Consider the following 13511-nt stretch of genomic DNA (forward strand, 5'->3'; position numbering starts at 1 on the left):
TGATCCAACTGACACAGACCAAAAACTACAAGATCTTTACCAAATATTCATAAACCTGAATTACCCACCAGGAGAAGTAAAAAAAACAAATCGACAGGGCCAGACGCATACCCAGAGACCAGCTACTCCAAGATCGGCCCAAAAAAGCCAAGAACAGAACACCACTGGTCATCACCTACAGCCCCCAACTCAGACCACTGCAACGAATTATTAAAGACCTACAACCTATTCTTAACTAGGATGCCACACCCCAGAAGGCCCTGGGTGACATGCCTGTTCTCTCCTACAGACAACCTCCCAACCTCATGAGGATCCTCACTAACAGCCACAGTCTATACCCCAGGAATACCAGTCCTGGAACCTCTCCTTGCAACAAAGCCCACTACCAGCTTTGTCCACATATCTTCTCTGGAAATACTATCACTGGACCTAACCAGGTTACTCACAGAATCACGGGCACTTCCTCATGCTCCTCTACTAACATCATATATGCCATCATGTGCCAGCAATGCCAAGATGCTTTGTATATTGGACAGACTTCTAACTCCCTTAGACAAAGGGTCAATGGGCACAAAACAGACATCAAAACACTCCAGATCCACAAACCACTTAGTCAACATTTTAATGGAATGGGGCATTCTGTCAATGACCTAAAGGTATGTGTGTTACTGAAAAGGAATTATCGCACCGTTTCGGAAAGAGAAACATCTGAGCTGGCTTTTATATTCAAATTCGGCAAATTAACACATGGTTTAAATCGTGATGGGAACTTTCTGAGTCACTATAGGGGCTTGTCTGCATACTTGGCTCAATCTAATTCTTGACCTTCCCCCCCACCCTCCACTCGCTGATTTGCTCATCTTGATTATCTTTTTCTGATTTGCCCTCCTTGCTTACTGTTTTTGGTTCTCTGTGCCTTAAATATTGAGTCTGTTCTGGTCTGGCTATGGTCTGAAGAAGTGGGTCTGTCCCACGAAAGCTCACCTAATAAACCATTTTGCTAGTCTTTAAAGTGCTACTTGACTGCTTTTTGTTTTGATAGTGTTAAACAGTACAAAATCCTGGTGATCACTGGTAATTTTAATAATTACAGCATCAAATGGGGCTGTAATGTAACTGATTAAAATGGTAAACACAGCAGGGCCCAGGGGCAAGTTGTTGTGGGGGCCAGCTCCATGGCCCCAGAAGGGACGGAGACTTGAGCAGAAAGGGTAAGCTAAAGACAGTCAGTCCTTAGCATCACCCAGTGCGTGGTGCTAGGCCCTCAACAGCCCACACAAGCTGCATGGAATAGCAGAGTGACACTCCAGTGCCATTTCAAAGGGCTCTGGCGCTCGCAGCCATGACCACTGCTACCATGGCAGTGGTGATGACTGGGAGCTCCAGACCCCTTTAAAACACAATGCACCTATGCAGTTGCCCCTCTCGCCCCTTACCATTTGGCAGACCCAGGTGAACAAAGTGAATTGTGGACACTTGTACTTAATTTGAGACGAGTACCCTGTGAGTTTTTACAACAGTCGCTGGTAGAACTGTTGCTACAATCCTGATCAGGCATTTGGCAGCAACAACATAATCAGTTCATACAGAAATACTTAATTTGGGTGTGATTCCACATTCACTACACTGGCTCCTGGCCACATAGATCAACACAGTCATAAGACCAAACTCAATATCACTCTAGCACCACTTTACGATTACAGTGGAAAGGAAGGATTTTATCAATGACCTTGATATCAGTGTAAGGAAGACCAAACCAATAACACAAAACTATGAAGTTTGTCACAGCAGTGCACATTGCCTCAAAGATGCACTTTCCATGAGGCTGCAGAACAAATTACATGGCAGGACTTATGTCTGACTTATAGAATTGGCAGATGAAAAACAAGGAAATTTTGAAAAGCAGGCCCACTAACAGAGGAAAAACAGAAGCATAGCACTCAACTATTTGACAGCCGACTACACATGCCCAGGAAAAGACTGGCCCCTAGACCTTGTGCCAAATGACAGCTGCTGCTACAGCAGAGGATGTCTACAACTAATAACATGAAGAGACTTTCTGAGCTTGCAGAATCCTTTTACTCGGTACCTTGAGAGTGGTTACAAGTGGAGTGGAATGATTATAAGTCAAAGATACAAGACATCTGCTTTGTGGCCTCACCAAAGGAGTTATCTGAAATCCCAGAAAAGTTTCTTAGTCATGTAAAACAACTTACAAATCATAACAGCTTCAGAATTAGAAATGTGACACACATGGCTCTAAATACTTAACAAGGATGTCCAGATTAACATCAAGGTTGCCAAAGGGAGGGAGGATTGGCTGAGCTAGAGCTGTTTGAACTGCATCTGAACAAGAGATGGCAAGTCAAAAATCAATATGTGGAAGTGAGGCTATTCTAGTGACCCAGACATATAAGGCATGGAATGTGTGTTGTGGTGGCAGAACATGAGAAGGAGGAGGAGGAAAAGACAAATCTATACAAACTTTTCAGTTTTAATTATTTGTGTATACTTCCTTTAACCATTAAAAGAAAATTCATTCTTGTTGTTTCATGATACTATGAATGCATGAGACTTATCAAAAATACTGCCATGTACCATCAAGTCAAAGAGATTACATAAAGGTAGCATGAATTACAAATACAGTAAACATTGTCTAGGATGATTCAAATGCACTGTGTATGAATGGTATAGGCAACATATTTATAAACAGAGTAATTTTCATATATATACACGCACACACATATATATGTTGTACTTCACAGATTCATTTACATTTGGTTTTGACTTTAAAAAAATGAACGGTGCACAAAATGTAAAAACGACATTAAACAATGCTTCTTCTGAAATATGAAAAAAAATCTGCTAGAATGACACACTATGCTGAAAAATGTCTGCTAAAAACAGCAATAAAGAATTATTTCTGTTAAAATGTTCACTGAAGAATTGATGTCAGTGAACACTTAGTCCCAAATCCTACAGCCCTTTCTTGGCTAGTTTCCTGTCAACAGAAGCTTTGACTGAGAAATACCTGCAGGATTGGCTTTATATACAGAAAGCTCGTGTCTTATAAACAAGAGGAAGGAGACCAAATACTTTTATCCAAAAAGTGCAGTGGATATAGTTATTCATGGAAAAAAAATCCTGTGCTTGTAATGCAAACCTATAATTCTACCTGAGTTAAGCAAGCTGTGTATTCATAACAAACTGATCAATAACAACATGGATTTGGGTGAATGTGTATCTCTACCATTAATATCGACATGCCCACATTTTAATCATCAAATTGAATTAAATCACTTAAAGTTATCTTAAATGTAATAATACTCTCTAACATTTACTGGAAGTAAGAAATAGGTTCTCCTCCCCACCCAGTTACTGTTGCCTCAGGCCATTCAATTTTAGTTTTTAAATTGTTTGTGTGACAGTTTCCACTGGGTGGTAGACTTAACATTGTTACTTCAGTAACAGAGAGGGAGCCGTGCTAGTCTATATACTATCAAAACAAAAAGCAGTCGAGTAGCACTTTAAAGACAAGCAAAATAATTTATTAGATGAGCTTTGAGTATTGGCACCCTCACCACTGGACTATCCAGTGTGGGAGCACGAGCACCTGGTGGCCGGGCCTCACTCGCAAGGCAGAATGACCACACACTCCATCTTGGAACGCTATCATACAACGGCGGGAAGGTCTGAAGCCAGGCCAGGAGAAAGAAATCAGAAAGTTGACAAGTAGTTGGAGAGTCCCCAAAGAGAACATCCTGACAAGCAGATAGTAAGTCCCCAAAGAGAACAGTTGGGGCAAGTAGCTGGAAGCCCCTTCCCCCCGCCCCAAAGAGAACATCTTGGTTGTGCAACATCAGAGGGTCCTGGGGGGAGGTTCAGAAAATGACCAAGGACAGAGGAAATCTTGTAACTTGTTCTGACAGGCCGGGAGGATAGAAAACCCAAATTAGGTAACAAACGCTTTAACTGGCCAGGTATTGAACCCCCAAGTAAGGAACAGTATAAAAAGTGATTTAGCAGGAATAAGGGGGTGGGCTCCTGAACACTAGGCGGAGGCTAGCAACTTCCAGTCCAGACAGCAGACCCCGGCCTGATCACCCGGGCATCACCACCACGAAAAGTCCCAACCAAGCCGTATCTCTGACTTGAAGGGCCACTGTAACGTAGTTGTTGGTGAGATGTGGGAGCATTGGATGTTATTGGAAAGTCACATGTAATTATAAACAGCTATACGTAACCTAGACTACGTCTACACGTGCACCCAACTTCGAAATAGCTTATTTCGATGTTGCGACATCGAAATAGGCTATTTCGATGAATAACGTCTACACGTCCTCCAGGGCCGGCAACGTCGATGTTCAACTTCGACGTTGCTCAGCCCAACATCGAAATAGGCACAGCGAGGGAACGTCTACACGCCAAAGTAGCACACATCGAAATAAGGGAGCCAGGCACAGCTGCAGACAGGGTCACGGGGCGGACTCAACAGCAAGTCGCTCCCTTAAAGGGCCCCTCCCAGACACACTTTCATTAAACAGTGCAAGATACACAGAGCCAACAACTAGTTGCAGACCCTGTATATGCAGCACGGACCCCCAGCTGCAGCAGCAGCAGCCAGAAGCCCTGGGCTAAGGGCTGCTGCCCACGGTGACCACAGAGCCCCGCAAGGGCTGGAGAGAGAGTATCTCTCAACCCCCCAGCTGATGGCCGCCATGGAGGACCCCGCTATTTCGATGTTGCGGGACGCGGATCGTCTACACGTCCCTACTTCGATGTTGAACGTCGAAGTAGGGCGCTATTCCCATCCCCTCATGGGGTTAGCGACTTCGACGTCTCGCCGCCTAACGTCGATTTCAACTTCGAAATAGCGCCCAACACGTGTAGACGTGACGGGCGCTATTTCGAAGTTACTGCCGCTACTTCGAAGTAGCGTGCACGTGTAGACGCAGCCCTAGTGTTTAGCCTATGCCAAATAAATAAATAAATATCAGACAAGTGTTAAGTAATTGTAGTTATGAATAAATGAATCAATCACTATTGGTAAATACCACTAGCTGGACTAGCTGGGGCTGTATAGAGAATTATTGGGACATAGAACAGCCACAGGGATTGTGGTGTTCACAATCGGAGTGTTATTGTTCCTGTTACTCATAATACTGTGGGAAACCTAGGTTTTAAAGTAGATACACTGAATCACATACTGCTGCTACACTATATAAGGCTGCTATAAAGGTGGGGGGGTCAGTCCCGGGTCACCCGACTCCCCCCGCTGTATCAAACCCCACACGCATCCAGGGACCCGGAGAAGGTCGGCACATCGTCATCCAGTTACGTGGACTCACTCCTCAAACCCTATGCCACCAACAGTCCCAGCTATCTCCAAGATACCACCGACTTCCTGAAGAAATTACAAAACATCAGAAAAGTTCCTGATAACGCCATCCTTGCCACAATGGATGCAGAGGCTCTGTACATTAATATTCCACATAAAGATCGATTACAAGCAATCAGGAATACCATCCCTGATGTCACCACAGCCAGTCTGGTGTCTGACCTCTGTAACTTTGTTCTCACACACAATTATTTCCGATTTGGGGACAATTTATACCTCCAGATTAATGGAACTGCTATGGGCACCCACATGGCCCCACAATATGCTAATATATTTATGGCTGACCTGGAACAACAATTCCTCAGTTCTTGTCCCCTATTACCCCTCCTCTACTTAAGATACATTGATGACATCTTTATGATTTGGACCCATGGTATCGAGTCTCTAGAAAAATTCCACAGGGACTTTAACAAACTACACCCCACCGTCAACTTATGCCTCGATTACTCCATGCAAAAGATACATTTCCTGGACACTACAGTACAAATCAAGGATGGCTCGATCAGTACCACACTGTACCAGAAACCCACTGATCGTTATACTTACCTACACCCTTCTAGCTTCCATCCTGCACACATAACTAGATCCTTTGTTTACAGTCGAGCTCTTAGATACAATCACATTTGCTCTGATCCAACTGACACAGACCAAAAACTACAAGATCTTTACCAAATATTCATAAACCTGAATTACCCACCAGGAGAAGTAAAAAAACAAATTGACAGGGCCAGATGAATACCCAGAGAACAGCTCCTCCACGACTGGCCCAAAAAAGCCAAGAACAGAACACCACTGGTCATCACCTATAGCCCCCTACTCAAACCACTGCAACAAATTATTAAAGACCTACAACCTATCCTTAATCAGGATGCCACACTCCAGAAGGCCCTAGGTGACATGCCTGTTCTCTCCTACAGACAACCTCCCAATCTTATGAGGATTCTCACCAACAGTCACAGTCTATACCCCAGGAATACCAGTCCTGGAACCTTTCCTTGCAACAAAGCCCGCTGCCAGCTTTGTCCACATATCTTCTCTGGAAATACCATCACTGGACCTAACCAGGTTACTCACAGAATCACGGGCACTTTCTCATGCTCCTCAGCTCACATTATATGTGCCATCATGTGCCAACAATGCCCAGATGCTTTGTATATTGGACAGACTTCTAATTCCCTTAGACAAAGGGTTAATGTGCACAAAACAGACATCAACACACTCCAGATCCACAAACCAGTTAGTCAACATTTTAATGGAGTGGACCATTCTGTTAATGACTTAAGAGTACGCGTGTTACTGAAAAAAAAATTTCACACCGCTATTTAAAGGGAAACAGACGGGCTGTCTTTTATATTCAAATTCGGCACATTAACATGAGGTTTGAACCAGGATGGGAATTTTCTGAGTCACTATAGGGGCTCATCTGCATACTTGGTTTAATCTTATTCTTGACCTTCCCCCCCCCACCCCCACTCTCTGATTTGCTCACCTTGATCATGTTTTTCTGATTTGTCCTCCTTGCTTACTGTTTTTGGTTCTCTGTGCCTTAAATATTGAGTCTGTTCTGGTATGGGTATGGTCTGAAGAAGTGGGTCTGTCCCATGAAAGCTCACCTAATAAATTATTTTGCTCGTCTTGACTGCTTTTTGTTTTGATTGTTACTTTAGTACATTCCATAATTCCTCTACTGTGCTGTATACTTTTGAACAGAAAGAACGTTAAAATATACAATAATACTCTGCCTCTCAGTACTCAGATTCTGTAAAGATCTGTCAGAGGTAGATGTGAAAAAAAATCAATGACTGCTATGATGCATATCTTTACATGTTGCTATGATCACAGATAATTTTAGAATTCCAGGTTTACTGATGCTGGGCTAGCAGCTGAAAAGCCACAGTTTTAGCAATAGTGCAGACTTTGTTTTGACAGCTGAATTTTTTCATGCTGATTCTTAAAAGAGCAATACTTATTGTAGGATAAATCATTTGGGGCCTGTCAGTTTCACCGGTGTGCTGTTAACTGTGGTGAATGATGTTGTCATTAGCTCTCTCCACAGCAGGGACAGATTTCCAGAGTAATTTATTCAGTCTAATAATTTAATACATCTTAAATTTGGGTCTCAGTTACTTGGTATTTTCCTTTAAGTTAGGAAAAATGTTATTCATCTGGGGCCATTAGGTGTCAAGCATCTTGCTGCCGTGTAACACACTTCTACAACTCAGCTAGATCTTCATATATCTAGCTGGGATGCAGGAAGTTCCTACCCCCCAGGTCACTGGAAGTTGCAATGGTTCTTGGCTTTAGACAGCCAGATAACCTATGGTCTTTTTGTTTGTGCAAGACCACCATGCAGCCCTTGAAGAGTAGGCAGCACCTAGTAAAGAGGGAAAGCAGGGCAGGTTGATGGGAAATTATTTGCAAACATGTAAATTATGATTAAATTTGCAAAAAAAATGCCACATATGTAATCACATAAAATTTGAAAGCTATACATTTATCAGCAACTGAAAAACCAACTGGCTCTTGAAGAAAAAATCAGAGATTAAATTTTCTACTTTTCTAAAATAAGAGTTAATTATATTATTTAAAATTATGTTGGTGTTGTTTTTGTACCTACATAAATAGAAAAATAATTAAAGCCTTACGTGCTGTAGCTCTCATTTGATATCCTACATACTGTTCAAATAAAGAAAAAAAATAAAGGCAAAAATATAAAACAAATCAGAAGCTCTTACCTGGACAATGGATGAAAGACCATTCATAATTTTTTTCTTTGGGACAGAGAGTAGTGTCAAGAACCATTTCATTGGAGTGCACTCCAACAAGCTTCACTGGACCTCTTGATGATCCTTCTACACAGTGCCCTTTTCCTGTATTACTGGGATCATTGCACCATCCACATCCAGGCTGTTCCAAACATTGCCCACAGGTCCTCAACCCAGAGCAGTTTTGAGCTGTATTATACAGAACATAATATTTATGCAGCTTCTGAAAGATGTGTACCATATTAGCTTACTAGTATAGTTAAGAGGGTAAATACGTTCTATTACAACCCTCTCATCTCAGACTCATAACTTCCCACAAATCTTTTGGAAAGAATATTTTCATGCTTGGTCAGTAACAATCGATTTTTAAAATTATATTTTGTGAGGCATCAAATTAAATGATATAATCAAAACAGATAATTACAAAAAACCTGAATGTTCTACAAAGCAGCAAATTGAACACAAATAATTTGCACAGTATCCCCCAACCCTCAAATGCAAAGTAATGATCAAAGGGCAAAAAATGCTGTGGTTAAAGAAACTGGATTCAGCAAAAATAATATTTTTAGGGTGACACTAAGAGGATTCCCCATACTTCACTGAACCTGATACTCATAGAAGCCTTATGAGAATTACATCACAAAAGGAAGTCTTTCAGCTATCCAAACAAAGAGAGGGAGTGAATCAATTTTCAGCTCTAGTCTCTACCAATACCGAATAGATCTATTCACACACTTCGGTCCAGGGCCTGCAACCATTTACATAGATTCAACAATGATTACATATGTGTATTAAGTTAAACATCAAGGTCTTGGCTGAATAGGAAAACTACAAAATCAAATTTGTAACAAATTCAGGTTACTTATCCATATCAGGAAGGGGAGTATTCAAATTGTGATCATTGAAAATCAAACCCAGAAATTACTTTGGGTTTCAATTACCAAATGACATTGAATAGTGACATTTGGATATTTTTCTTAACACTCTGCCCAATTCTAATGATAATCTCTGAGACACACCATGAAATATGCATTTCAGAAAAAAACTATTCCAAAGCCGTAAATCATAGTTGCATTTAATTTTAATGAAGTTCCATCTTATTATCTCTTTTCTGTTACAAGAAGTCAGCTTTCATTTACTTGGGTACTAAAAAAATCAAATCACTCTCCCCCACATTTTCATCAACTGAGTTATTCAACTGTGTTGTTACCTATAAATCTTTTCCTCTAAATTCTTTCCTATACGGCATCCTTTTATCTAATTTAAAATAAACATGTCTCCCATAAGCAGTCTTCCTCAACTGTGGAACAGCCAGTTTAGAACACATAAAAGTTCATGTTCTGACACTACTGGCATTTTTTAAAAAAGAAAACAGTATCTCAATGGGTACCTCTGCAAACTAAAAACAAACCAACCAACCTGCAGCAGAGACTTTCAGAGCCCATGTCAATTGATTCAGACTCCTGCAGCATTTGGCTTGGACTGGAGCCTGTGCTCTGAGACCCTCCTCTCCTGCTGGTTTTCAGAGCCTTGGCTCCAGCCTGGACATGCATGTCTTGAATAATATTTTAGCTCCTCAGTGCCAGCCCCATAAGCCTGTCAGTTGATGTGGGCTCTGAAGCTTGTTGCGATCAGTTGTTTGTTTGGGGGAATCTTGCTGGGTAGAGGATATTAAAAATTGCTTGGAGACACAATAAAGAGTTCAAGGCTGTTTTTCACCTCACAACAATTTACATCTTAAAAATATTGAAACACTACAACTACCAGTCTTCAAACCTTCAACAAATAGCTAATTGCCTTATTTCAAGATTATGCTGCAGTGTTTTAAACAGGATATTTTTATTTATAAAGTTCACCTACCAAAACTTTCTAAGTGTATATACATACATAAAAATAACATTTTAAATCTAATTAACATGTGAGCAACGTATAAAAAATTGTCTCCGAGGACAAAGTCAAACCGTCTCAAAACTCTTCTCTAAGGAAATCAGGTGAACCCCCAAATAGATAAATATAAACTATTTTCTCTAGTTCCCTAACTTACAAGCAAACTCTTAGTTTAATTAGAAATGTTATCTCCTTCTTTTGGTCTCTTTCTCATTATGACTCTATCCTCATTGAAAATTTCAAGGATCCTTCACAAAAACATACCCATTCCACCAAATGTAAGGGTGTAGCAACACCTTCCAAAGACAGGAACCAAACTTTCTTTGTTGTACTCTTTATCATCCCTATCCATCTCACTGGATTTCAGTATAAAAATATCTTTATGAATAACATTTTTTCTTCTAAAGGACACTGAGATGACTATTCTGAAATTCAGGAAGATCATAAAACAACTTTAGAATTCTAGAGGTACACTCACATTACAAGCCAAAATGCAGAACAACAAGAACTGAGACGGGCTGTTTAAAACAAAACAAAACAAAAACAAACAAAAATAAACTTATTTTCTAAGTTAGTGAAAAGAAAACATGGAAGCTAAATAATATATATCTGTAATGGAGCAGTGTCCTCATCCTACATTATAAGGGATTAAAACAGCTGTAGAAGAGGGCTGGGGCCATGGGCCAATGAAGAATGAAGGCAGCCAATCAGGACCCGGTCAAGTGCTATAAGGAGAGCTTCTGTACAGGAGGAGCTCACTCTCACTTTAAGTCTGCAGGGAGAGGGACCTAGCTGCCTGCTAGCAGTGGGTCCTTGGACAGAGCAGTGCTGGGCATAGGCAGGGGACCTCAAGCGTGAATAAACCTCAGTCCAAGCTCCAGCAACAATGGCCTAGGAAGGTAAGAGGGCTGCAGAGGAGCAGCCAGAGCAAGAATAAGCAGCAGGCCAAATCCTCTCTTGCCAATGATGAGTGGCCAATTCAGACAGAAGTTTGCCTTTGCGGGAAGGGGCTAGATGATGAATGGCAAGGTGGGTGTAGGGGTAACTGGTAGCCCAAGAGAGAAGAAAAGTGGGTATGGGTAGCACCAGTAGGGCAGTACCCAGGACAAGGGGCACCATGATCTAGGTGGGATGTGGGGCATGATGCAAGGTGGTAGAGACATAAAACAGGAGGCAAGAAGCAAACAGGAAAGACACTGGACAACAGAGGGAGCTCTGACACTGAAGAAAAGGGTTAATTCCCAGACTGACCTGCAGGAGGTGCTATGGCAGTGAGTCAAGAGCTGCCATAACAGCATATTTTACTGTATGTTGATTTTTAATAATGGGCTTGAACTGAAGTGCCACAGTATAGAGTGTATAGCTGTCTTATGGGTTAGTTTACTGACATATGAACTATGTAAGATACCGCTCAGTATTACACTTACTCTACTGACTGCACAAGACTCAAACATTCTGTCCTTCAGAGTGATGTTTCAGGTTACAGTGGATGCTAGTTGTGCGTATGGGGGCTGTGTTACAAGAGTTCTGTTGCTTTGTGTGAGTGGTGAAGAAGGGGTGTGCATTGCTGTGAAGGGACGCCTGTCTTTGGAATTTTTGAATGAGATTTTTCTTTAGATTTAAATTTAACCATGAGACACATTAAAACAGAAGTTCCAGGTATATCTAGAGTTGGCCTGTACCATAATAAAAGTAATCTTGGATTAATTTATCTGACCTTAACTATAGTGTATGATGGAAGAGTGACTAAACAAAAAAACTGAAGCCATCAAGTTTATTTAAGGGATAATATTTACAAAATAAAACAAAACTTTAATGTAAGATGAAAAGGAAACAAAATTCCCCAGTTTGCAGTTCAATCTTTTCCCAGGAAACCTGATTAAGAAGCTGGCCTCTCCAAAGCCATTCTTCGTGCTCACTCAATTATGGTCCTTCTCATGAGTATCTGTGCAGGGGAGGAACCTAAACTAAAAGGTTGAGCCCATAAGCCCTGTAGCCTGTTTAGCAACTGTGGTAATATTTTCTTCACTTTATAATTTTATCATTTTTGCCAATGAAATGACCTATATAAACAGTTTACTGACTAATAGTTCTTGAACTAAAAGAGAAAACTATCATGTAAAGAAACCACAATTTATATTGTGATGAATCCTCATGAGTTTCAAAACATCCATACAATATTGCTGGAAATACTACAATTACGTTTCCAAATACTATTCAGAAACATTGCTAGGATTTAATTTAGAAGCATAAAATATCAGTCTGAATTCACTGGTAACTGTCTCAAATAAAAACTGTGAATTCAGAAATGATTTCAAATGAATTAACAGATGAAGTGAGCTTTTCATTTGTCTGACTTACATCTTCGCTTGCATCACTAAAACATTTCACCTGAGAAATTTGCAGAAACTCCTCACGGGAGTCTACAGCCTGTTTCACTGAAGATGCCTTGTCCCAGGCAACCCTCTAATAATTACTCACTTCACCTGACGATGCAAGGGATGTTCCATTATAACAACATTCTCCCCCTGTGGAGAAAATAGAGTTGAGAACAGAGAGTCTGCAAGGAATAGGAGTCAAAAGCAGTAGAGGAGATAGTGTTAACACACTAGTGAGCTGAGCTCAAAAGATTACAAACAAAATGCCAGCAGACACATTTTCTGATCAGGCTTAGATTCACTGGGACATATTTGCTATCTGGTCCTGAAGTTTCAGTTTTGGAAAAAATGGAGATGACAGCCAGGGTGTCCTCAAGCAGGGAGAGCCCTTGACGCTGAGTTACTTCTCTATGATGTCAACTTAGCTTAAATCTGTTGACCTTCAGGGCAAACAGCAAGGTTAATCTATTTATGTAGGCCTTTCCCTTCCTGGAGTTGCCTTAACAGTTTGTTTCATAGGAACTGACTTCTATCTGAAGAAGTGGGTCTGTCCCACGAAAGCTCACCTAATAAACTATTTTGTTAGTCTTTAAAGTGCTACTTGACTGTTTTTTGTTTTGATACTGTATAGACTAGCACGACTCCCTCTCCGTGACTTCTATCAGTTTGACAAGTATCAGAGAGGTAGCCGAGTTAGTATCTTCAAAAACAACAAGAAGTGGCACCTTATAGACTAACAGATGCATCTGCTGAAGCAGGTCTTTGCCCACAAAAGCTTATGCTCCAATATATCTGTTAGTCTATAAGGTGCCACAGGACTTCTTGCTGCTTCTATCAGTTTGTTATTTAAGAAGCAATTCTTGGTAATAGTTTTCCATACATATACAGCGTACAATGGGCTTATTTTAATAAGAAAATAATATTTAAAAATTTATATACTGGGGAGGTAGAGGGAGAGACAGGATGGAGAATGAGTACAACAAGCATCCCTGCACAATCTCCTGTTAATAATGAGAGGGTGATAGAAGGAGACTAAAATTAGGAACTCATGTTAAAGAACTCATGTACAATTATTATAGACAT

At 40.8% G+C, this 13511-nt stretch overlaps 1 protein-coding gene across 4 annotated transcripts in view; it reads right to left on the reverse strand.

Annotated features, from left to right (window-relative positions):
- The window catches only part of ATRNL1 (attractin like 1), a 1060182-nt gene that overhangs the window by 780392 nt on the left and 266279 nt on the right, over positions 1–13511 (reverse strand). For all 4 annotated transcript variants that reach the window (XM_074999076.1, XM_074999077.1, XM_074999078.1 and 1 more), the window contains exon 19: positions 8134–8352. In XM_074999076.1, the coding sequence (XP_074855177.1) occupies positions 8134–8352 (219 nt within the window). The remainder of the gene's footprint in view (positions 1–8133; positions 8353–13511) is intronic.

This window comes from Carettochelys insculpta, chromosome 7, assembly GCF_033958435.1.
Source record: "Carettochelys insculpta isolate YL-2023 chromosome 7, ASM3395843v1, whole genome shotgun sequence".
Taxonomy (NCBI): Eukaryota; Metazoa; Chordata; order Testudines; family Carettochelyidae; genus Carettochelys; species Carettochelys insculpta.